The sequence below is a fragment of the Hyperolius riggenbachi genome, chromosome 7 (assembly GCF_040937935.1).
Source record: "Hyperolius riggenbachi isolate aHypRig1 chromosome 7, aHypRig1.pri, whole genome shotgun sequence".
NCBI classification, from domain to species: Eukaryota; Metazoa; Chordata; class Amphibia; order Anura; family Hyperoliidae; genus Hyperolius; species Hyperolius riggenbachi.
The window spans coordinates 238,409,995-238,436,751 of record NC_090652.1 but is presented as its reverse complement, the minus strand read 5'-3'; the positions used below and the strand labels follow the sequence as shown (position 1 = coordinate 238,436,751).

Genomic DNA, 26,757 nt, shown 5'->3' with positions numbered 1-26,757 from the left:
ACCTACATTACCGCCAGTTCCCTGCTATTCTCCTTAGGGAAGCATTCACATTGTGAAACCGCATTTGAATCTTATCAAGTATGACTTCCTACCTAAAGGTGGCCACTAACAACAAGCCAATTTCTAGCAAAAAAAATCATTTGAGCGATCAGATAATTCTGATTGGAAGTCAAATCATTCACTATACCATCAACGAACCAATGTTTGCTTCTTATCTATCACAACCAACAACAAAATTAAAATTTTGGTTCCAGTCGGACAACTGTTTTTATAATTGTTCGTAGTTGATTGTGTCCATCAGTGGAGAATAATTACAACCACTCCGATCAGAATTTCTGATCGCTTGAACGATTTTTCGCTAGAAATTGGACCATTAGTGGCCACATTAACCATTTATGCCGCCTGGATGTGATTGTCACGTCCAGGCGGCTTCTGTAGCGCTGCACGTGCATGTGTTGTCCCCAGTTAGCCTGGAGATCAATGAATGGGAACTAGTATTGATCTAAGTCTCTGGTAGAAAGCGATGGCTTCTTATTAGAAGCTGCCGTTTTTCTGATAAAAAAAAAAAGTTTCTCGTCTTCCTTATGCTTCCTAGAAGCGAGAGCATTCGCTTCCAGGACTAAAAAATTTTTTGGGGGGACTGTTACCCTCTTGTGGCCAAATAGTAAAACTACATCTACATATATTTTTCAATGAACTAAACACACATTATTACATTTAAAATTAAATGTTTACCTCCCACACCAAAAATTACCCAAATAAAATGTTTAATGAAAAAAAAATTACAATAAAAGAAACAAAAACATAGTTACCCATGGGTTTGAACTTTTTAATATGCACAGGGTATATTACAAACATTTTTTAAATTATAAGCTTGTAAATAGTGATGGACGCAAAACTAAAAAAATGCACCTTTAATTCCAAATAAAATATTGGTGCCATACATTGTGATAGAGACATAATTTAAATGGTGTAATAACGGGACATGTACAAGATGCTCCTGAAATATGGACGCACCAGGTTTAGTTTATATTTTTTTTTCCCCCTGTTTCTTGCCCTCTAAACCTGGGTGCGTCTTATATTCCGGAGCGTCTTATACGGCGGTAGTTGAAAATGTGTTTTGTGCTCTATATGTAGGTACAGTATATTTTTGTTTGGCTCAAATAAAACAATATGTGAACCTCTGAATACTATGGATGAAATCCAATCTTTTGGGACAATTTGTTGTCTCTTTGTCAAGAAAGTAGCAGCACAAAACCAGAAGGTTAACGCTAGCTTGTAGTGATGAGCACAAATTTTGTATAATTTGAATTTTGTACCGTAATTTGCAATTATGATGTGAAATTGTAATGGAAAATTTCAGGTAAAATTGTAATTCCTTTTGTTTGTGAATTTTATCATTAACCGTTATTTTGCAATTTTGAGGCACTTTTAACGGTTAATAGCAAAGCCCCCATACATGTTATCATCACTGAAATTGCTATGTATATTAAGTGGAAAAGTGGTAACAAGGCAAAAAATAATTTTTCAAAAAAGACCTTGTCAATCAATATAAAAATGCAAAGGAAAAATGTTATTTAAACTGTGCATGTTCCTTTGCATGTTAAAAAAAAATAGTTTTCTGCTCAGCTTGGTTCCTATCAAGTCGCCCCCCCCACAATTCCCTCCCCCCCCCACCCCCACCCCGGCCAAAAAAATAAACAAAAAAAAAGCAAAAGAGAATATTCAATAGCATTCAGGTACAACTGAACTGATAAAAGTGGAGTAACCCTGACTATTAATAACATTTTGGTATTGTTTTTTAGGCAATCAATGTTGGACCGAGTCTTGTTCCCAACGCTGTATTTGAGATTATGCTTCCCAACACCTTTGCTCCACATGACACCAAGTTATTCAATATTCTGGAAGTAAAGGTAAGATTTATGCCTTCTCATTCAACATCTGCAATGAGTTTTGTTTTAATAGTGTTGGAGATAGTCAGCTCTCCTGTGGTTACACAGAGGATGGAAGCAGGGGTGTAACTAGAAACCACAGGGCCCCCCTGCAAAACTTTGGATGCCCCCCCCCCCCCAACACAAGACCCCCCCCCCAAAAAAAAAAATAAGTAAAAATAAAAACTCGCAATGTTTTTTGTTTTTGTTTTTTTAATTATGGCATATATAAAACACCACATATGCTCAATGTAACCAGTCCACGTTCAAGAGCACTGTACTATTGAAATAACAACCAGGAGCACAAGCTAAACAATCCACACAAGTAAAACAATCCACAGGATGATAAAGTGTCAGCTGTGAAAAACAGAAAGACAAAATGAAAACAATTAAGTATTTGGAATGACAGTGTGTAGGTGTGTAGTGCAGAAAAGAAAAGTTTAGGACTTACCCACAAGTCTTCAATGCAGAAATCGTGAATTTAGTGGTGAAACGCCAGTGTCTATCTTCATTGGAAAACAGATCCCACCATTCCTTTAAAAGAGGTAAAAATTAACCAATAGTACAGTAGAATCTCATAGTAAACTCTGATATAATTAACCTCTGGATACAGTAAACTCAGTTATCAATTCCCTGCAAAAGCACCTGTATAAATATACACTGTCTGTGACCAATTCTGATAAAGCAAACTTTTGATATAGGAAACTACTTTTCCTGGTCCCTTTGAGTTTACTATAAAGGGGTTATACTAATCATACAATTCTACTGTGTATTTCTTTATTTTTACTTACTTTTTCACTTGCACTTGAAATCTGAAGTCTTTAACTGTAGCCAATATCAAAATCTTAACGAATGAACATCCACAATCCAAGATAAAACAGAAAACAGAACCTAGATTACAAAAATAGAAATGCATTAGTACTGTCCTTTGAAACTTTTTTCCCCCCTCTTTTTGACTAACACAGCTTACTCCATGCACATAAAGTTAATGTAGAGTATATTTGATCTTGGAGTCACCTGGCTATTGATGGACAAGTCCTTTATTTACCTATATAAAACTTAATTTTCAATGGGAGATAGAGGGCACAGGGCTGCAGTGGCAGCTTAGATATGACAATATATCTTTAGTGCATAGGGAAAATGAAAACAGTAAGCAGCTGTGGAGTCAAAAAAGAGGAAAAAAAAATTAAACGGCTATCAGTTTATGGAACTCAAATAGTGGAAGCAAAATTGCAGGCAGATGTTGAACAGGTTCTGAAAATATGTTCAGCCACTTTTAGCACACTAGGTAGCCAGAGAAGGGCCAGTTGACCATCTGACTGTGAATAAGCACCATCACGATGCTGAGTATTTTCTAGTACTTGCCACTTTCAGCAAGATCAATCTACAATATTCATGACTTACAGCAATATTACACTTTTAGATTGGTGAAATAGGTTCCTGACAAATTAGCATATAACTAAAGTATTGTCAATTTAGCTGTGTCTTGGAACATAAAGAGGTTAGCTGCTTATGTTTTGGGTTAGCTGTAAGCATTTCAGGATACATGTAGAAGGAATATAAATATATATATATATATATATATATATATATGTATGTATAAAAAAAAGTTCGACATTTGCCTGTTTTTCTGCTTTGCGATGCTCAGGTGTGGCTATGCCAACAGGGCTCTGCCAACTGAAGCTAGGCTGGACAAATTGCAGAACTCAAGTAGCCAATGAGCTTAAAAAAGGCAAAAAATAAAAAAAAATAAAAAATGGCACTTAACCTTAATCGGTTCTCAATTATGGCCATTAAACATTTCCCATTGGCTCCTGGTTTGGACCAACTGGCTCTTGAAATCCATAGCAATTTATCCATCCATGGAAGAAAGGCTTCAGAGTTAACTGGCTATGCCAACGGGGCTATGCCAACTGTACTTAGGATAGAAAAGAGAGAACTGGCTATGCCAACGGGGCTATGCCATCTGTAGCTAGGCTGGAAAAGAGTGAACTGGCTATGCCAACGGGGCTATGCCAACTGTACTTAGGCTAGAAAAGAGAGAACTGGCTATGCCAACGGGGCTATGCCATCTGTAGCTATGCTGGAAAAGAGTGAACTGGCTATGCCAACGGGGCTATGCCAACTGTAGCTAGGCTGGACAAATAACAGAAGTCAGGTAGCCAATGAGCTATTGAAAATTACAGGTGTTAGTTTAACAAATTTTCAATGAATCTTGCAATTAAAACATTTCTTTATGGGTCCGATTTTGGACTCACTGGCTCCAAGAATTCCATAGTTATTTGCCCATTCCTAAAATATTTTTAAAAAACTGGCTATGCCAACGGGGCTATGCCAACTGAACAAAGAAGCTGGAGAAATCTTTGAACTCCAACCTCGAACCAGTATACTCACTCAGAACACTAGTAGAACAAACGTTTGCGTGCTTTCACTTCTGCAAAGGTCTCCACAATGCTGTCAAGGTTTAGCATCTTTGCTCGTGCATTTTCAATGCTTAGGACAGCAAGCCCAGAAAGTCTTTGCTCAGACATTGTGCTTCTCAAATAGCTTTTAATTAGCTTTAATTTGGAAAAGGACCTTTCTGCCGATGCCACAGTCACAGGTAAGGTTAAGAACAATAGTAAGGCTATGCAGACATCTGGCAATGTGAAGGCTAGGGCACTGTTCTCAACCAAAAGCAAGTGGGTTAGGTCCTTCACAGAACAAACTTTCTGTATATCAGCTTTAAGTGCTGATCTGAAGCTCAGAAGCTGTCTAGGGAAAAATGAAGATAAATCGCTGGCATACTTGGATTGCAGTTTTTCTGCACCTTTAAATAGTTCATCATCTGAAACTGATGATAGAACAGCTGGCTGAATAATATGAAAGCGATCAACAACTTCATTCAGTCCCTGAAATCTATTCGAGAGCTGGCCGGTAACTGTGTCTAAGCACTTATAAAAAACGTAGACTCTGAAACGTTCTTCTGGGTCTTTTAAACGTTCATCCACACACAGTTCGTCAAAATGCTTTTTGACTAAGTGAACTCGCTTAACTTCAAATTTTGGTGAAATATTCCAGTTCTGTGCCAGCGAGACAGCATTTTTTTTTGCTTCGTCAAAATTATTTCTGAACTGGGACACCTCTTCAATTGCAGTTTTTATTAACTGAGCAGTTCTTGACAAATCCATGCTCGGAGACTGGAGTACTTTGGAGAGAGAATTTACTACGCTCAGAATTTTTGACTGAAGAACAATGAGAAATATGAAGTGAAAGGACTCTAATTTTGTTTTAATCCTCATTGCCTCCTCTCTTTCACTTTTCTTGGATGACACAAGAATGATTTTTGATAATGCCTTCAACACATCTGCATATCGAAAACGTAAGGCAATCAGTGAGTCAAATCGAGAAGACCAACGTGTGGGGCATAGTTTTTTCAAAGTTACTGAAGACTCAGAGTTGAAACTAGAAAGAATTTGCCAACGCTTTCCACTATCCCCAAAAAATGTATACAATTGCTGTAGAGTTGTCATAAAAGATGAGATTTCAGCTATGTCAGACACAGCATCCTGAAGGACTAAATTTAAGTTGTGAGCAGCACAATGAACATAAAGTGCATTCTCCTGCCTTTCTATAATTCGGGCCTGAACCCCAGAATAGACTCCACTCATCGTAGCAGCTCCATCGTAACCTTGACCACGGCATTTGTCCAAAGAGAGGCCTTTTTTTAGCAATGCATGCCAAAATGTCCTGCTCTATCCCAGCAGCAGACTGATCTTCTACCACATGAAACCCCAGAAAAGCCTCTTGGATGACAACTTCGATGGCTCTCATACTGATATCTCTTTTAATTGACACATAGCGAATTACTTGGCTCATCTGATCCACTTTAGAGATGTCTTGAGTTGTGTCAATGATCAGTGAGTAAAACTGAGCCTGCTGTACTTCAGAGACTATGTCATTCACAACCTGTTTTGAAAGAATTTCTATTATTTCGTTTTGTATTGTAGGGCTAAGATACTTGGTGGTACCCTGTGGTAACTGTAGCAGTTGTTTAAGTATAGGGTCATACTCTGCCAATAGTTCTATAATAGCTAGAAAATTTCCACTATTTAGTTTGCCAAGTTTTTCACGATGGCCTCGGAAAGCAATGTTCCCCATTGCCATAGTCAGAGTGACATTAATAATTATTTTTAAAACCTCTCTCCAAAACCCTTTTTCCTTTCGGATTTGTCTTTCCTGCTCCTCATCAATGGTTCCCTCTCTTCGCCAGTGACCATAAACCACACATGCATCAATATGAGTTTGGGATGTTTCATGCACATTTATTTTTTTAGAAAGTTCTCTCCATACTTGAATACCTTTTGCCCAAGCCGGTTCAAGTCCCAGCTTTTTACGATCCCCAAAAAGCCAGCATGGCTCACAATACACAGAATTTAGTTTGGGCGAGTAACAAAGCCAGGATACTGGAATTTTTAGCCCTGTATGTGTTATTTTCTCATAGTAACTGACCGAGAAACATCTTCTCTCATCATCTCTCGGAAAGGGTCCAACAGGTCTGCAAGGACCATGAGAAATTATAAATCTCTTCACACGAGGATCTTTTATGGTTATTGGGAAATTAGCTCTGTCTGTGATGTATTTCTCTGCAGCAATGGCAGTCAGGTCAATTACATCACTACCCACCAATTCCAGTTCACCTGACCTGTGTGGTTCAGCTTCACACACTTCTACATTGTCCCCTGCAGGGCTGCCAACATCTAAAGATGTACTTGGCTCTGATTCAGCTTCGCATAGTTCCACGGTTTCCCTTGCAGGACTGCCAACATCCAAAGATCTTGTCTCTGCTATAGTATTATCCCCTGTTTCAGTCTCCTGCACTACACTACCCGGGGAGCAAAGAGTTTCTGGGCTTGCTTCCACAACACTTTCAATGGGTGAAGATGCCTTAGCGCTTTCACCAGCACTGGGAGCAGTAAAAAAAAATGGTAATTTTTTGATTTTTTTTTGATTTCTCGTTTGCCTCCAGCCTTTTTTTCCGTTTCTGTGCACCACTTTGATGGTGGTAACTAGACATGTTACTGATGGTTTATGCTGTAGGAACGAAGTATAAGTGAACATTCCTTTAAAATTCTACACTAAGCAAGCTTAAAATGTTCTAAAAACTAAAATGAGTACATTATGATACCGTCATATTGAAAGATGAAGGCTTTACGTTCCATAATATTCACATGATCCATCAATAGTATATAAATGTAAAGCTGGCCAAATATGTTAAACTGATCAAATCTACCTGTCACCCGTTGGCCTAGCATTTCTGATCCATTCACTTTTGATTGGATTTTGGGCTGAGCAGATAAAGGGTGGTGGCGATAGTCAAGAAATTAGCATTGCACCACATTTTTATATAGGGTACACATCTTCCACACCGCTTTACAAAGTATATATAGTCTTGTCACTAACTGTCCCTCAGTGAGGCTCACAATCTCGAATCCCTACCATAGTCATATGTCTATTGCGGTATAGAGCCAATTTAGGGAAAATCCAATTAATTCAGCTATATGTTTTTGGGATGTGGGAGAAAACACAATTGGCTGGAGGGAACCCATGTAGACATGGAAAGAACATACAAACTCCTTGCAGATGTGAAAGTGCTATCCCCTATGCTGCCCATTAACATCAAACAATACCAATTTTGTAGTTAAATTAATGCTTGACAAATTAAGTGATATTGATTAAGAGGGAGCATGCCATGTATGAAGTGATTACTATCCAATCAAATAGAAATTGGATAGGAATCAATCATTTAAAGGGAAGGTTCAGGCTTCTATTAAAAAAAAAAAAAAAACGATATCCACTTACCTGGGGCTTCCTCCAGCCCGTGGCTGGCAGGAGGTGCCCTCGTTGTCACTGTGGGGGCTCCTGGTCTCCCGCGACAGCCCACGACCGAACCAGGAAGTAGCGTCTCGGTCCTGGCTTCTTTCTTTTAAATTCCGCGCTCCACGCGGGCGCGATGGCGTCATCCGGCCTGTACTGCGCAGGCGCAGTAGTTCTGCGCCTGCGCAGTACAGTCCGGATGACGCCGGATGACGTCATCGCGCCCGTGTGGGGCGCGGAATTCAAAAGAATGAAGCCAGGACCGAGACGCTACTTCCTGGTTCGGTCGTGGGCTGTAGCAGGAGACCGGGAGCCTCCACAGTGACAACGAGGGCACCTCCTGCCAGCCACGGGCTGGAGGAAGCCCCAGGTAAGTGGATATTGGTTTTTTTTTTTTTTTAATAGAAGCCTGAACCTTCCCTTTAAAACATGACCGACGGATGAGGATGGCTATTCAGCAACTATTGCAACTTTTTTTTGTTTTTGAAAGGCAACATATTCACCTAAAGATAACCTGCAGAGCTCTTTGGCCTAAGGGATTAGGTATCGTCCACTGCTGGGTGACAGAGCACCTACGACAATATACATACACATCATTAGCCTCCGTCTAATGATGTGTATGTTGCTATGCGGGGGGAGCAGAGAGACAGAGCGGTGTGCGGCATTGCAGCGGTAAGAACAATGTTGTCTCGCAGAGCCTGTCATGCTGCCGTTGTACACTGGCTATGGTGTTATCGGATACCATAGTCAAGTTAAAACCAGCACTAGTATATACCTTAACCTATCAGCAGCTCCAAAGGAATTTTTTTGTTTGTAAAATGTGCACTGCTTTTGACTCAGTCTGCACAACTCGTGCTGTAAATTATTGTAATGCTTGGATGTCTCTGCTAGCAGAAAATAGAGACACTAAAAACTAAAAGCAGAAGTCCCCTGTTGTCTCATATGGCCCCCTAGGGACAAACGGTCATACACATCAACACATCACAGCAGTAAAAATATTAGCAAGGAAATGCAACAAATAAAAAAAATTTGCAAATATTAAATTGGCCTGAAACCCTTGCAAGCCTCTAAATAAAATGGCTGCTAAAGGGATAAAGAGGAACTGTAGTGAGAACATAATGAAAATATAATGAATACAATTTTACAATAAAGATTTAACAATACTCATTTATAGATTGTTTCCTCTCTGATTTACATTCTGAAATTTATCACAGTGACAGGCGGCCAAAGTCCTGCCAGATGACCTGTACAGAATGTTCGTTTATAGAGAATCCTATGGTCAGAGGGAGATATTCCTTATTGTCCAATATCCGAACAGTTTTATAGCGCTTTCTCCTGTCAGACTCAAAGCGCTCGAGCTGCAGCCACTAAGGATGTGCTCCTGTGGCCACTCTGCAGTGTTAAGGAGTCTTGCCATGAATTCTTACTGAATAGGTACTCACCCTAGCCAGGAGAACCATTGTCTCCCTTGTCAAAGGCAGTGCCCTTAAACAGTACTATTTCCCCCCACCCCCTCCCCCATGCACCCCAGTCTAGGCAATCAGAGTAGCAGTGCAGTGGTATATGTGATATGCAGCCATCCTATGAAGCAGCTGCCTGCTCCAATCTCCTAAATGTTGCATGTAATCATGCGACAAATAAGAGAACTATAATGCAGAGGGTGATGCATTGATATGTGCTGGAGAATCAGGAAGGGTGACACATTGCTGAAAGACGTAAGAGGCTTTATGTACCACAAAATACCATCACTGCATCACTGACAAAAAGGAGCACAAGAGAGTGCATGGGCCCCCACAGTCAAAGTACAGAGCAGCAACAGCCGCTCTCTTCCCCTGTCACTTACTATATAAGGACTGTAGATTTGTTCTTAATAGTAGTGTAATGGGGGCAGGGAAAAAAAAATTAAACTTAACTTACCTGGGAGCGTACTGTGCAGGCACTGTACGGTCTGCGACTACGCAGTACGCTCCCGGTGACATCAGCAGGAGTGAGGAGACAGCCGCACAGGCACAGCAGTTTTCCAACTTTAATCCCAGTGAACAAGCAGCAGGGACTGGAGCATTGGCGAGTGGCTGAGCGGGCACAGGACGCCAGCGGGGGAGAGTTAGAAGCCTCAGGTAAGTTCAACCCCCCCCCCCCCCCCCACTACTCCATTAACCCCCTTGGCAGTTATCCCGAGTCATGCTCGGGACGGAAAGCCGCAGAACAGAGCGGTAGTACTGTGCCTGAGTGAATTACATGCAGGAGTTTCTGCAGACCTCTCTGATGTATGGTTTTCGTCTTGTTTTTAGGGTCTAAAAGCTTGTGAAAAATGTCACGTCTTTTAGAACATAAATCTGTAAATAATTAGAACGCCAATGGGGTTAAAGGACAAATGAAGTGAGAGGGATATGTAGGCTGCCTTATTTTATTCCCTTAAAGCAATACCAGTTGCCTGGCTGTCCTGCTGATCCCCTAGCTCTAACACTTTTAGCCATACATCCTGAACAAGCATGAGGTAGATAAGGAGTTTGACATAGTCAGATCTGCCAAGATTAGCTGCATGATTGGTTCTGTTGTAATTCAGACACTACTGCAACCAAATAGATCTGCAGTGCTGCCAGTCAACTGGTATTGTTTAACAGGAATTAAATATGGCATTCTCCATATACCTCATTACAGTTGTCCATTAACCTGAAAGAGGAGATGTCAGCCATACTATCTCAGAAAAATAAACCACATATTTAAGTTGATAAATACTTCCTCTACTTATATAACACATGTGTTGCACTGTCCACATTTTGATGTCAGTGAATTTTATTTAGATAATTAAGAGAATTCTATCCCTGGTGGGAGCCATGTCTTTTGCCCACAGTTTGAGGCTAAATCCTGATGTCATTTCTTCCCTTAACTCTCCTCCAATCGCTGAGTCACCTCAGCCTTGCTTGTAAACACAAGTGAGCAGAGGATCGTGTTTCACCCATTCAACCAAGCAGGGAAACAAAGGGAAGAGGATGAATATATTAGATAAAAAATAACTACCAGCATTCCAGTTGATGCCTATGGCTCTTAAAGGGCCAGTGCTCCTATGGTATGTAATAACTCCAAACCATAACAGCAGGAAAAAATGTTTTGAAAGTTCTGAATGCAGGATTAGCATCTTTATCACTTAATACACTCAGACCAGTTGCTGTTGAAATTTGATTTTTTTTTAGGGTGACAATATGGCTTAAAATTCGGAACACTGTTCCCTCTCAGTCTCAGCCCCCTGCACCTCCAGTGATCCCCTGTCCCACCATTGCACTTCCCCTTGTGTCCTTCTCTGTCCAACTAACCTTTCTCCTCCACTCACCTTTGCATAGTAAAAAGCAGCAGCTGCATGTCTCTCACCTCATTCATCAGCTCCTGCAGTGATCAGAGAACTCTCCTGTCCCTCATTCTTCTCACTAGTACCAGCTTCTGCTGATTGTGTCATTAAATACGACCAGCACTAGAGGAACAGCAAATTAGAGGAGAGATCTCTGATTGCTGCGGGCTCTGATGGATGAGGTTAGAGATATGCTGCTGCTTTTACCTACACACAGGGAGCAGATAAGGACACACGTACATTACAGGGAGTGCCTGACATGGTAGCTGGTCGTCATTTCATATCTGCGGGCGTAAGTCAAGGGTCTCCCTGTATTTGAAATATAGGACACAGACTTTTTTTTTTATTCCCATTTTTTAGGGGAAAAAAAAAAAGGTTCATATTCACAATATGGTAAGGCTAGGTTCACATTGGATACGGTTGAACCTGGATCCGTGCTGTCTGCGTGTTGCACGCACACGGATACGTGCTGCTTTTTCTGCAGCACCCGTCCTGGATCCGTGTGCGTGCAGCTATTTGCTGGAGGGGATGACGAGGACGGGGGGCTGCGGGAAGCGGCGCCCGGGAGGGGGGAGGGGTTGGACCCCCCTCCCGGGTCACCTGTGTGCCTCCCGTCCCCGCTCCCCTCCAGCTCTGTGGTCAAAATGTAGAAAAAAAAAGTTACATTATATTAAATAAAGAGCCGGCATATTTACATGTACTTTCCCTGTTTCATGGTAGGGCACTTCCGCCCATAGCGCGACGTCACTTCCGGGGATATTCCAGTGACATCACCGGAATCCCCAGGAAATGGCTTCAGCGCTATGGGCGGAAGTGCCCTACCGTGAAGCGGGGAAAGTACATGTAAATATGCCGGCTCTTTATTTAATATAATGTAACTTTTTTTTCTACATTTTGACCACAGAGCTGGAGGGGAGCGGGGACGGGGGCACACAGGTGACCCGGGAGGGGGGTCCGACTCCCCTGGGCGCCGCTTCCCGCAGCCCCCCGTCCTCGGCATCCCCTCCAGCAATGCCAGCCTCCATTTTCCCCACCTGGGACACTGGGAACGGATCCGTTCCCAGTGTGCCTAAAGTACAAGTGGGAATGGAGGTCGGGAAATGCAGTGTTCTGCACTACCCGTCCGTGTGTACGGGTGCGTGCAGAATGCTGCAAGATCCTTATGTGCGTTCCGCGTCTGAGCAGGGACGCACACGGATCCGTGTGCACCTCTAGTCTGAATGGTGTCTATTGTTTACATTGGTATCCGTGAGCACGGTTTAGAAAACCGTGCTCACAGATACGTTTTCTTCTCAAGTGTGAATGCACCCTAATGCATATACAAACAATACCACACATACTTACACACAGAAGATCAGCCAGGAAGCACCGTCCGAAGCACTGCAGGTAGCCCTCTGTCTCACTCTCTTGCAGCTGCTGTGTAGCCTGTGTTTAACAGCCCTGAAAATAGAAAGAATAATTTTAAAAAATGTGTTCAAACTTTGCCCTTTGCTGAAGTCTGCCCCTCCCCCCCCCCTCCCAAAACACACATACTTACACACAGAAGATCAGCCAGGAAGACCCGTCCAAAGCACTGCAGGTAGCCCTCTGTCTCACTCTCAGCATCTGCTGTGTTGAACAGCCCTGAAAATAGGAAGAATATGTTCAAACTTTGCTGCGCCCGCTGCGCCCCCTTCCCCCCCCCCCCCCCCCCCCACACACACACACACCAGTTATAGGGCCCTATTGCAATGCATCTGCCTAATTTACAAAAAAACACTCCACACCCTCTGCCAGGCGAGAATACTAACAACCCCCCCAAACACACACAATACATAATACCACACATACTTACACAAGATCAACCAGGAAGCACCGTCCACACACAGCCCTTTGCCTCCCTCTCAGCAGCTGTTGAAGAGCCCTAGGAAATGAATAGGTACAATAGTTTGAACACCAATTTAAAGTAAACATAACACTAAGGGAACAAAAGGGATTTTTATTTATAACTCCTGCCAGTCCTCTGCAGGCCGTGAGCTCCCTCGATGTCCCCCTGGTCCGATCCACTGCACTGCGTGAGCTGTACAGGGCTGTGCGCCTCCTTGATCATGCTCCTGCGGCCGGCCTAGGGAGCACAATCAGGTGCGTAGTACTCCACAACTGAAACGGGGTTCGCAGTGGAACAATGGAGGGGACCCAAAAGACATTTAGGTAGCTGACAAACTACAGGGGCTGGAAGAAGCCCCAGGTAAGAAAAAAATCCTTTTGTTCCCTTCGTCTCAGAAACACACGAAAAAAACAACAAAACAAGAAAAAAAAAAAAACAACATATCACGCACACACGCACACCCCCCTTCTGAGACCCCGTGGCCAGCAGCGGCAACCAGGGTTGCCAATCTAATTTTATATTTTTCCGGGAAAAAATGGTCAAAAAAACGTGGACACACCACGCGAGGAGAGAAGCCACATTTCCCCAGTAAACACTATTTGGGCAGCACATTTATATCCGCACTTTTCTCCTGGCGGACTCAAAGCACCAGAGCTGCAGCCACTAAGACACGCTCTATAGGCAGTAGCAGTGTTAGGGAATCTTGCCCAAGGTCTCCTTCTGAATTAGGTGCTGGCTTACTGAACTGGCAGAGCTTAGATTCGTACCCAGGTCTCATGTGTCAGAGGCAGAGCCCTTAACCATTACGCTATCCAGCCGCCAGCCAAGCCTAGCTTTAACACACACACACACCCCAATCACTGCAAGCGCAAAAAAAAAAAAAAAAATGATTCACTGCACCTGCTGATGTTTAAGGACATCTGTAATATTAAAAAGGTTTAACTTACCTGGTGCTTCTACCGGCCCCTTGCAGGCGTCCTGTTCCCACGCCAAGACGATTCTTCAGTCCATTGCCATGCCTCACTTTCATTTTCCTGGTCGGCACCCTCTGCGCGGCTCTGAGCGGTGGTGTCCTGCGCTGAATGAAAGTGAGGCACGGCGGGTAACCGGAGGATTGCTTTATCCTGTCGCGGGCACAGGACGCCTGCAAGGGGCCGGTAGATTCCCCAGGAAAGTTTTTTTACAGGTGTCCTCTAACAACAGGCCCCTATAGTGGTGCCAGAACTGCCCCCCCTTTGTGAAGCCCCAACTCACCCTCATGCTACCCCCCTCCCCCACACACAGCCAGAATGCAGATATAATCCCCCCCCCTACCAAGAAAACAGGGACCCTCACCTCATGCTCCCCCTCCCCCACACACAGCCAGAATGCAGATATAACCCCCCCCCCCAAAAGAAAACAGCAACCCACACCCTCATGCTATCTCCCTCTCCTCCCCCACACACAGCCAGCCAGAATGCAGATATAACCCCCCCTCCCCCCCAAAGAAAACAGCGACCCTCAGTCACCTCATGCTCCTGCTCCCCCCTCCCCCACACACAGCCAGCCAGAATGCAGATATAACCCCCCCCCCCCCCAAAGAAAGCAGCGACACTCAGTCACCTCATGCTCCCCCCTCCCCCACACACAGCCAGCCAGAATGCAGATATAAACCCCCTCCCCCTCCCCAAAGAAAACAGCGACCCTCAGTCACCTCATGCTCCCCCCTCCCCCACACACAGCCAGCCAGAATGCAGATATAACCCCCCCTCCCCCCCCAAAGAAAACAGCGACCCTCAGTCACCTCATGCTCCCCCCTCCCCCACACACAGCCAGCCAGAATGCAGATATAACCCCCCCTCCCCCCCCCAAAGAAAACAGCGACCCTCAGTCACCTCATGCTCCCCCCTCCCCCACACACAGCCAGCCAGAATGCAGATATAACCCCCCTTCCCCCCCCCAAAAGAAAACAGCAACCCTCACCTCATGCTCCCCCCTCCCCCACACACAGCCAGCCAGAATGCAGATATAACCCCCCCCCCCCCCCCCCCAAGAAAACAGCGACCCTCAGTCACCTCATGCTCCCCCCTCCCCCACACACAGCCAGCCAGAATGCAGATATAACCCCCCCTCCCCCCCCCCAAAGAAAACAGCGACCCTCAGTCACCTCATGCTCCCCCCTCCCCCACACACAGCCAGCCAGAATGCAGATATAAACCCCCCCCCCCCAAAAGAAAACAGCAACCCTCACCTCATGCTCCCCCCTCCCCCACACACAGCCAGCCAGAATGCAGATATAACCCCCCCCCCCCCCAAAGAAAACAGCAACCCTCACCTCATGCTTCTGCTCTGCTCCGAGTCCCCTCTCCCCTTATTGATAAAAAAAACAATGTGTCACTCGCTCTCACTTACAAGTCCGGTCCGGCTGCTGTGCTGTCTCTCTTCTCCTCCAAAGGCCCCCTCTGTCCTCCACACAGATCCGCTGGTCTGACCACTGCAGCACAGGCTCAGCACACACACAGACACTGAGTCTGTCTGTGTGAGAGCTCTCTCTCGCTGAGCTCGCTGGCTGCTGGTGGCAGAGAAAGGCTGCAGGCTGGCTGGAGGTCCCACAATGGTGTCTTCTTCCTCTGTCCTCCGGCTCCGAGAGAAGGCACCTCCCCTTCCTTGTCCCAGCCTGCACTGCAGAGACACGCAGTCAGGCGGGACAACTGGATTGGACAAAAGTGCCATGTGATCCTCCTCCCCCTATCCAGGAAGTGAAACGTGGTCCTCAGGAATCAGGATCTTCTTAGCCTCTTCCTGTAAGGTCCTAGTGCCCGCAGCCCAACACAGAAACAATGGTGGCGGCGGGCCCGTTCCAAGCAAAAGGCTTTCCTTCTTCAGGCAGCCGGGCCCCTCACTTGCTAGGGGCCCCTCGGTGGGCCCCGAGCCCGTTCTAACTGGTGACAGCCTTGCTAGGGGCCCCGCGGTGGGCCCCGGACCCATTCTAAGTGGTGACAGCCTTTCCTCCTCCGGGCCCCTGACTTGCTAGGGCCCCCCCTGCAACTGCAGGGGCTGCAGGGTCTATTCCTACGCCCCTGGATGGAAGGGTCCTGTTCTCAGTGGAATAAGCTTTCAAGCAACAGTGTGATCAACCAGACACAAGAATATTTCTGTAACGCTGGGGAGTATATTTTCTGACCACCCAGCGCAAGAAGGCTAAGTAGCTGGATAATGGAAGAGGCTACACAGAAGGACACAGGAGTAATGAACAAGGGAACAAGATTGCCCAGAGCAACTGCAGCTCCAGGTCGCCTATCAGGCTAGATACTATGTGATTAAATACACAATAGACGTAGTCGGTAACAGGCTTGGGTCATACACGATAGATCAAATGGCAGTAATACAGAAGGGCTAGGAAAATTCGTAGTCAAGAGGCAGGCAAGGGTCAGAACACAAAACAATATACAATATTACAATAATACAAATACTGACTGACTAGAGTACATATATATTGTGCTGATGCGCAATATATGAAATGTAGCTCTCAAATAACTCACTAGCTAAAGCACAAGTAATGACAATTAACAAGACAGACAGACAGACGGAATGCTTAGCCAATCTAGTCGCTGCTTCAGCGACGGCAACATTCACACTGAGATAGACAAGACTAACAGGTAAGAGCGTAACTATTGGCAACCACTGCTATACTTCGTCCTCAAGAACAAGGCAAGAACAAGGCTAAAAGGAATACTACCAGTCACCAACTTGGTGCTGGCAGAATCCAACTATCAGGATCAGAAGGACTTTACTGACCCGCAGGTCAGCAAACGTCCAGCAGACATGAAAATAAAGAGCAAGGCATTATACAATTTTACAATAAAAACTTTCACAGCAAAGACCCAACGACAACTCAGAGAGCTGAACGTCGGGCCGGGTCTGAAATGGGAGGCAGACTTTTATGTCGGCATCAGCCAATGGATGCAGACATGCAAATTCCCACACAGCTGAATGGTAAGTATGCAATCCTGAGCCAGCTTGATCACAAGCTGTCAGCTGAAAGACTATCATAACAAATACATGCAACAACATGCATGTAGGAAATCCAGGGATATCTGGCTGCAGTTCAACTGCAGCAAGCAAAAGGAGGAGTTATGACAGCATCCTAAGCTGCTCTGAACTGCAGAGTGACTGCAAATGATTGACAATGAGACTTATTGCGAATGCGCAACTGAATGCAAGCAAATAAGTCAGAACTGCCTGGTTGCAGTCCCACCGCAAGCAACAGAATATGCTACAGGAGAGATCCTGACAATTCCTTTGCCAAGCAAATTAGTTCTGGCAAACATTTTTGCCACCTCCGTTGGTCGTTGGTTCCTCGTTGGATGCCTGGAAAGGCTTCGGGAGCACTCATGTCTCATTGGGCTTCAAAAGACGGGTAGCCTCAACTGAACATGTTCATGCTGGCACATGCACATTATGGAGCCACTCCTTTTTTGGGAGTATTCGGGGACACAAGTGCTTACGAGGGCTCCCGGGGCAGCAAATATATTCAGTGGACAATACTAGAACGAGAACACGAGAGGGGACAGGGAAGGCTCTACAGCAAGGGTGTCAAGCTCAAATACAAAGTGGGCCAAAATTGAGCTTTGGGACCCAGTCGCAGGCTGACCTCAACGTCTTCTCGCCACCTCTTTCCCTTACAAAGTTCCCTGGTGTCTAAAAGCCCCCTCCAGCCCCATACAGTTCCCTGACGTTTAGTGGTCCTCCCTCCCTCATCTATACAATTTCCTGATGTTTAGTGGTCCTCTCTCCCCTATACAGGTTCCTGGTATCCAGTGGTCCCCTTCCCTCTCCTATACAGTTCTCAGGTGTCCAGTGCTTTCATCCTCCCTATATAGCTTCCCTGGTGATCTAGGGTTTACCCTCCAATATAGTTTCTCTGGTGGTCTAGAGTGGGCCAAACATAATGCAAAGTGGAGAAACCACCTGAGGGCCAAATCTGATGGCTCAGAGGGCCAAAATTGGCCCACGGGCCGGATTTTGGCATGGTTGCTCTATAGGATCCAGAACCTTCCATCTCCATAGGTAAGTATCTGACTTTTTTTTTTCTCGCTACAAATTTGCTTTAGGCTGAGTTAACACATTGCGTTGAGTTGCATCTCATCCCATTGAAAAAAAGCAGGCTGCAAATCAATGCAACGCATCTAGGTGTTAAATCAGCTTACAAGAAAAACTTTGTGCAATGAATTGACCTAACATTTGCAGAAGTAATATTTGTAATTGTATGTTTTGTAATAACATGATAAATGCCCCATGTGCTGTTTCTTCCATCCAGAGTTCCCTGGGAAGGTGCGACTATAAGACCGGCACAGATGTCTGTGACACGCCACCTAGCAACAAATCCATATTTTCTAGTCTGGTGGCCTTCTTTTCAAGGGCTGAGAAAAGGCACTTGGTATGTATCGATGCAGTAATATCTTAAAGAGAAACCCTTTTGCTTTTTTTTTTGCATATCGTTCTCAGCAGCATTTAGAAAATTACTGGTAGGAGATGTGTCAGGAGTTTTATTACAATAGTGTTGCTTTGGCATGCTGTTGATTACTCTGCTGCGCTGTGGGACTGTTTTGTCCTGCAGATGGTTTGTGGGTATCTATTTTCCGCAGGGAAATTTGGGTAAGTGGGTGAGTATTGCTGATACTGGTATATAGGTAATATTACTGCTATTGTACTAGCGGCTATTCCGGATACTATGATGTCAGTAATTTTACCTATATTGTATTAGCGTCTATTTCCGATAGTACAATATCAGTAATTTTACCGCTATTCTACTATCACCGAATCGAATTATCACACTAACCTTCCCTCTAAGCTTAACACTAACCTAGCCCCTATCTACACCTAACAATAACCTCCCCCACCTACTCCTGATACTAACCACTCCACATCTATGCCTAACATTAACCTCCCGCTTTCCTTGCCAAATGCTAACCTCCCTGAAATTAGCTGCCAGTATAATTGTAACAATATATATAACCGTTATGGTTTATATCCGTTTAATTACAACACTATCTTTCTCCCATGTATACCTCACCCCCTAACCTGCCTTAACCCGTTACACTGTTGTGGTGTTTAAATGGGATGTATACAGTAACCGTTGTGCTATATAAATAGTACAATATATCCTTGCACCTAAATTTTACAGGTAGCGCATACAACATTCTGAAACTAGTAAATTTCATGAAAAGCATGGCTGCACCCAAATTTTCTCTGCACAACTAAAGGATTTGGTTTATGTCTTCACCGCTGAGATTCAGGGCATGTGCCCTAAATTTCTTCCGCTAATGACACACATTGTTACTGTACTCTGCAAAGCACTGCAGAAAATGTATCAGCGCTTTATAAATGCGTAATGATGACAATTTTATACTTCCAGTAAGCTGTCAGAAAAGTGAGATGTCTGCAGACCAGTTACTACTGATTTTTGTTCTTGTTCCCTTACTATGTTAGTTATAAAGCAATACAATGAAAATTTGTTGTGTACATAGTCTAAGTCTTTGGCCATTTTATAGTACTGCTTTAAAGAAGATTCATCTTGTCTACGTATCGTGTGCCCATTTGGTGACATGGACAGTGAACAGGAGGCAGTTGTGGAAATGAAGGTGGAAACAAACCACGCTCTTCTAGAATTAGTAAGTAAAAGTACGCTTACCAGTCACATCCACAATATGGAACCATTAAATGTTTTTGCAACGATTACCGGAAATATTCATTCTAAATGGAAAAGTGTCTGTTATGGTGGTTTCAGTAGAGGAAGAGACAATCATGTGAAGAGAAGCATGACTAAATATTCTACATAAAAAAATTTAAACATGAATAAAATAAAGGGGGAACAGAGGTGGCCAGGTTGATAAAAATTAGGATAAAAACAATAAAAGACATAATAAAGAAATGGCTTACCTTAAATGATGAAACTAAATGTGGTAAAACTTTTTTTTAATTATTTGTCAATTTTGACATGTTTCGTGGGCTCAACCCACTTCTTCAGACCAAATACTTGTGCCAGCGCAGTGATACAGCCAAGTTTTGAGCACCCTCATTGGGCAAGATAATCCAGCTTGCTGTGTGCATCGAGACCATCACACACACACTATATTCTTGGTCTAGTTTAAGCTTAGGCGTGTACTGTATGAATCTTTATGGTTTCAAGCCAGAAATCTGCAAGTTGGAAGTATCATTGAACTATTTATATTGTTCAGTGAATAAATAAAGCGTTGCTCGACTTTCTAGGTCTGAAGCAAATGTTTCCTCTCCCCTTATGAAATGGTAAATGGGTTCCTTTTGACTCCTTGCCAGCACATAAATATGTGCTACTCTCAAAGCATAAGGCGAAGAGAGTGTTCTTTACCACAATTTGCATTCATCAAATGAAGTGTTTACATTATGTAGAGTATTATCCATTTCTATGCCATAAAATTTCCACCTTCTTAATATACTGTAAAACAGCTAATGTTTACTGGGATCTTCAACCAGTAACCCAAATCAGGGCTGGAGGCCACATTCTCGGCTGAAGGCAGCCAATGGATCCTACATCATGGAACCACAGAAGAGGAAGATTAGACTCTTTAAAGTGGATCTCCATCCAAAAATTAAAAACCCGTCAACGCAGCTGTATAGAAAAGTTACATTTACCTGCGGAGTCTCGTCCCATGAAGCCGTCCTGAAGTCCCTGCATCACACCACTTCTGGCGTCTGGCCCCGCCTCCCCTCTCTGCTCAGAGAAAAAATGCCAAGCTATTTACTGCAGTAACTGCACTGACGGGTTTTTAATTTTTGGATGGAGATCCACCTTAAGGGCCCTTTTCCACTTGCAGTCGCAAAAGAAAATCACAATCGCAAGCAATTGTGATTTTTCATCAATTTTGTTATGTGATTGCGATTTCGATTTTGCATTTAACATAAAAGCACAATTGCAGGTAAAATCGCTTCGAAAAGCGATTGCGATTTAAGACATTGAATCGTTATAGTGGAAAATACTTTTCATGATTTCTATGTTAAAGTGGTAAAGCTAGCGATTTAAAATCGCTAGCGTTTTGCGATTTTAATCAAATTTCTCTCAGTGGCACAGAGTCCTTAAGCATTGGGTGTAAAACTGTCTTAGCAGTCAGTGACTCTCACAGGGAAAAGTGAAGATTATTGCTTGTGTTGTCTTTCATCTCAAGATGTGCTCTTTATAGATTAAATAAGCATTTAGTAGAGGGAATTATAATGTTAAAACTTACCATTTATAATTTAATGTTTAAAAGCGTTCATCACACACAACTAACACAACCTTTATTTTGGCCTTATTTCAGGATGATTCTTCACTACTTCAGTTCTTTACAAGAGCAGCTCTGATTTTTGAGCAGAATCCAAGGATTATTAATCTCAACAAGCAACCATTTGCAAATGTAAGAAAAACAGTTACCGTTTAGTATTATGAATGTGATAGGGGCTCATACTAATACTAGAGCTGTGATAAACTGAAGATTAGGTATTTCAAGCTCATGAGCTGCACATACCAATGCACAGGAACAATTGCATCTGAGCTCTCTACTGGGCATGCCCAAAGATAGTATTCATTTCAGTTTTCAGTGAGCCTGTGCAGAGGAGAACTGACCCTGATGCATCGGCAAGAGATCCAGACTGACAGATCGTTTCGCCCAAATGCAGCCAAACTCAATTTTTCTCCCTTCTGCTCCATTGTATGCTGTCTCTTTGTCCCCTTCCTCAGAATGCATCACTAGCCTGCAAGCTAGGGGCACATTGTACAGCTTCGGTCCTGCACCATCACTTGAGGGATTGTGTCCTGATTCTTGCTGGTTTTAACAAGCCCAAAGGCAAGGCACATAAGAGGCAGAGCAAATATTTACATGAGAGATTACGCTACAGCTAGCAGTCTATACTGAACATTTCTAAAGGCTCGTACACACTCTTGACTAAAAGTCAGCTAAGGCGGCTGTTAACAACTGCCTCAGACAATAATCAAGTGCACAGCAGCCCTCCCGACCCCCAACCCATGAGTGAGCTTACCCAGCAGATCAACTCATCGATGGCCAACTTCTTTAAAAAGACTCTGTAACAAAATTTTCAGCCTTATTTCTTCTATCCTATAAGTTCCTATACCTGCTCTAATGTGGTCTGGATTGCTGCAGCCTTTTCTAGTTGCACTGTCTCTGTAATATATCTAATTTACTTTTCTTTGTCAAGCTTTGTCGACCCAGGGAGGAATGTGCTGCCTCTGCTGTGATAAGGAGAAGTTATGCACGCCCCCTCTGCTCTCCTGTTTACTGTGTGTATGAGTCCCAGGCAGGGATGCTCAACTTCGGATTCGGGTGAAACCCGAATAGTTGCTATCCGGATTTTCACCCTCCTAATTATAATCAGCTGTGTAGGCTGGGCAGGGGGGTGGGGGCTTAATCTTACCTCTCTGACGTCTTTTTCGGTCCGTTCCTTGGCGCCTCCCACGATGCGCTTCAATCCGGCGTCATGTGAGTATAAACACTTCCTCCTTCCAGGTTGAAGGAGGGAGTGTATAGTCACGTGACGCCGGATTGAAGCGTCGTGGGAGGCGCCGTGGGACGGACCGAAGATGTCAGAGAGGTTAGATTGACCCCCTGCCCAGCCCGCACAGCTGATTGTAATTAGGAGGGTGAAAATCCGGATAGCAACTATCCGGGTTTCACCCAAATCCGAAGTTGAGCATCCCTGGTCACAGGCAAGGTCTCTGCTCACAGCCAGCATGTCTGTGTGGCTCACAGACAGAGCTGTGACCTTGTGAACAGCTGTGAGTGCAGAAAGATCAGTTTAAAGCCCAGACAAGCAGCTAAGGCAACACTGGGAGTAACATTCCAGCAGTCAATTCAGGATTGAGAGGAGCCACTGCAAACAGGCACCTGTTCTGTTGATGTATTTCCTGTTTGGCAGCCATCTACATTGTTTACAAAAACAATGAGTAAAACCGTGATTTTATCACCAAGAAAGCAGCGGGGATTGGCAAAAATATCACAGAGGGGGCTAGGAGAAGACAACAAACAGGCTGGTACGTTTATTTATGTAAGATTTTCACAGTACAAATTCTCTTTAAAGATACCGTTCCCCTGCCTGCCATCACGAATGTGCCGCTCTGTAGTCCCTCTGCCCCCTCCCCAGCATAGCAATAGTTCACATCCTCAGCTACACAGCTGACACGCGTCTGTACTGGCCAACCCAGTGATGTCATCCAAGGTGATCGGACCCCGATGGGTGACTCAAATCAAAGGTGTGTATACACATTAAGAAAGCAAGGACAACAAGTGGTGTCAGGCAGCAACAGAGGGCAATAATACAGCTATTTAAGGATCAGGATGGACCAAATCTGAACCTATCCATAAATTTTGATTCCCCCCCCCCCCCCTGCCCCTCTACTGGGGGTGCCATCTCACATATTTGCAAACTTTTATATTACATAGAACTGTTAACCCTGTGTGGACAGCAGAGTTTTGTCAGCTTGAAGATATGATGTAATAGGAACTTTTGTGTTTTAATTTTTTTAGGTCCTTTTAGAAGCAGTGCACAATCAAAAACCAAGGAGTCATGTTATATACACAATCATGGGGATCAGCTTGGTACTAGGACTTCTGCTATTTTCACTACTGACGTTCATCTTATGGAAGGTAAAACATATTTTCATACATCTGTTATCTAAAATGTTACTGTACACATTGCAGCTGCTAGTTGTGTAACAAGACTTTATTTGGTATGAGCAGATATAACCTATTGTGATGAATCAAGTTTCAGTTACGCAATTTACATTTTTACATTATTACGACTTGTCTGGTGGCTGAGAAGAGGATTAAAGAAACCAACCTTTACAATCTAAAGAATTGCTCCATTGTTCAGGCATTGATTCCCATTGTGAAATAGGGGGAACTAAAAGATCTTATAGTATAGGCAGTTTGTTCTTCCATGCAGGCAATAGAGCTGCATACAGCCAGATGCATATCTGGGTAATATAACACCTTTGACCAATAATGAAGTTACCCGTATAGGAAGAGAGTGGTGTGCCCCCCCCCCCCCCCCCTTTCAGTATATGTTGTGAGTGATGTCACCCCAGTATAGGTTTCCCCAGGACAGGCAGCTAAAGCTGGTCCCAGTATAGATAAGACAGAGTTAGCCCTCCAGTATACAGCCCCCCATTACAGGTAGTGAGAGTTGTCCTGCCAGTATAGGCAGCCCTCCAGGAGTGGTAGCTAAAGCTGTCCCCCAGTATAGGTAAGTAGCCACAGGTCTGCTCCCCAGTATGGGCAGTTCCCATCCCCGCAGTATAGCTAGACAAGGTTGCCCCCTTATCCCCGTATAGGACATTGGTGTCAGTGGGCTGCTGCTATGAGTAATGTGGAAGACATTACTCATAAACCACAGATCAGCAGGAATGGAGGAGAGTGGCACACATGCAGGAAGTGACCAATGGCGTAATTTCTGCATCTGAAGTGCTTCGGTCACTGTGCATCGATCTCCTCTCTTCGGTTGCTGCTGATCCAATTAATGAGGAGGCAGCACAGCATGGGGGCAGTCATGGTGCCCATAGCACAAACCTCTAGATACACTTCTTTATTTAGCAGCCTCACATAGGGTCAGATCCAGCCCATTGACAAAGAAGCATGGCTGGGAAGGAACAGGAGGAAAACGTAATTTACTGCTTGACAGGTGGAGGGATGAAGGAGAGGAGTGGTGAGCAGCCACAGGGATACACGCATCTAGGGAACTGTATAAGGGAGGGAGACTGCAAGACACCAGGGAACTGTATAGGGGAAGGAGGACCACAAGACACAAGGGAACTGTATAGGGGAGGGAGAAGACATTAGGTAGCGTTATAGGGCAAGGAGCAATGCCACTAGACACCAAGGAAATGTGGAGGGAGGATGAGCCATCAGACACCAGGGAAGGGAGGGTGGTTGCCACTAGACATTGAGGTTGTCCCACGACTTGGTTCCAGTGTTCAAATTCGGCCCACTTTACATTTGAGTTACAAGGTTCAAGATTTGTCACTTTGAACAATGCAGCCCTTATCTTGGTCGTGTTTGTTGTCGTAGAAATCACATGGCCAATTTCTCTATCCAGGGTTAAGACTTATTAACGCAATCCTTTTTTAACCCTTTCCTTCCCCAACATACTCTAAAGTTCCAGTGATGATACCACACTGGGGCTTCCAGAAAGGTCTGCATTGGTTTCCGATGTTGGGCTGTTTCTGTCTATGGTAATGCTAGGAGAAGGCATGACACTCATACCACTTCCTCCTTCCCTTTGAGGTACAACTGGTAGGGTTAGTTAGAAAGTGTACCCATCATTGGGCTGATCTTCTTTTAGCACATAACTTATATTGTTACTGGGCGTTTCCAGGATATTAACGCAGAGGATATAAATCAAATAAATAACACATGCTGCCTCACTTAAGAATGGATTTTTGTCAAATATGTCATCTAAACGAGGTTTAGCACCTTCTCACTCATTATGATTACTTGTTGACAGCTGTATACAACGGCTGTCAACGTGCATTCCGCCTTCCTTAGCACTTTATAATTGAAAAGCCGAACGTTTTCTTATCTTTTACAATGTCATCTGCTTTGTGTTATCTGTGAATTACGACATTTGATTTTTATCTGCTTTATAGATCGGCTTTTTCAAACGAAAATACAGGATGCTGGAATCAGACCCTAACAAAAATGAAAGTTGGAGTTTTCTCAGCCAGGAGGAAAAAGAGGAGAAAGAAGAAAACTAATATATATATTTAGGGACTTGTATATATGTTTATGTGAAATTTCCATAAATTCTGGAAAACTAATGGAAAGGAGGCGGACTTTATTCATCTTTGCCAAAAGGAACTGATCATATCAGAGACTCTTTATATGGATCTTGGATCTTACCAAGGAAAGGAACCTGTATTACATTTTTAAAAGATGTTTATTTGAAGACTGAAAATGCACTGTGGCCTTTGTAAGTATGTATATGTACCTACGGATCTCAGGAATGTAACACAAGATTTTAACAAACTGCAGGAATGTAATTATTAAAATAACTATTTATAATACAATTTGATGCTGAACATTTTGACAAGACAAACTTCCACTGGAGAAAGAACTAACCCCAAAGAAAAGAAGCAGGCCAGCAAATAACAAAACCAGTATTAAAAATATAAAAAACCCAACCTTTTAAAATGAAACCCTTTTTAATATAGATACGGGCCTATTTATAAAAGCATGAAATATTGCTGAATTTGCCTTATAATAATTTTGAATGAATTCAAAATAGTTGTCCTCTGATTAAAAGCTAGTGATGCTGCTATTTATAAAAGTTAAATAATATTGCTACTTCACTGTATGCACAAGCATGATGAACAGCCCAAGGTATCGTGATGTGCCAGGATCCACCTAAACTCAGATGCATTTTGGCAGGTCTCATGGACAAGATAATTTCGTCTGATGCTGACTACCCAGGGTTCATTGGGATTAATGCTGGGAACATGTTTTCACGGCTGACAGTTGGCTTGATAGATCATTTCCAACAGGTCTGATCTTTTCATAAAATTTTCTCATAGAAGTGAATGGAAATTTATCTGAAAAACTATCGGAAAATTGATCAGAAAAATGATTGCAAAATTGATCGGAAAGTAAATCTGCCCAAAAAACTGTGTATTCCCAGCATAATGTTATGAATTTGCAGTTTCCTCTGTTCCTGTGAACTGCTTTAATTAATCAATCCACTTAAAAGTCCTGCCC

The 26,757-nt window shown here is 43.6% G+C and overlaps 1 protein-coding gene and 1 long non-coding RNA gene across 3 annotated transcripts in view; one reads left to right on the top strand and one right to left on the bottom strand.

Moving 5' to 3' along the window:
• The window catches only part of ITGA4 (integrin subunit alpha 4), a 299,845-nt gene extending 273,773 nt beyond the window's left edge, over window positions 1-26,072 (top strand). For both annotated transcript variants that reach the window (XM_068245421.1, XM_068245420.1), the window contains 6 exons: window positions 1,806-1,913; window positions 18,300-18,419; window positions 19,534-19,653; window positions 21,316-21,411; window positions 23,536-23,655; window positions 25,653-26,072. In XM_068245421.1, the coding sequence (XP_068101522.1) occupies window positions 1,806-1,913; window positions 18,300-18,419; window positions 19,534-19,653; window positions 21,316-21,411; window positions 23,536-23,655; window positions 25,653-25,760 (672 nt within the window). In that variant the 3' untranslated portion in view covers window positions 25,761-26,072. The remainder of the gene's footprint in view (window positions 1-1,805; window positions 1,914-18,299; window positions 18,420-19,533; window positions 19,654-21,315; window positions 21,412-23,535; window positions 23,656-25,652) is intronic.
• On the bottom strand, window positions 2,248-12,745 carry LOC137525799 (uncharacterized). The gene is made up of 5 exons (XR_011023017.1): window positions 12,671-12,745; window positions 12,478-12,573; window positions 2,723-2,822; window positions 2,383-2,465; window positions 2,248-2,288 (listed from the first exon to the last, which is right to left on the bottom strand). It is a non-coding gene; the product is annotated as an uncharacterized lncRNA (long non-coding RNA).
• Window positions 26,073-26,757: the final 685 nt, after the last annotated feature.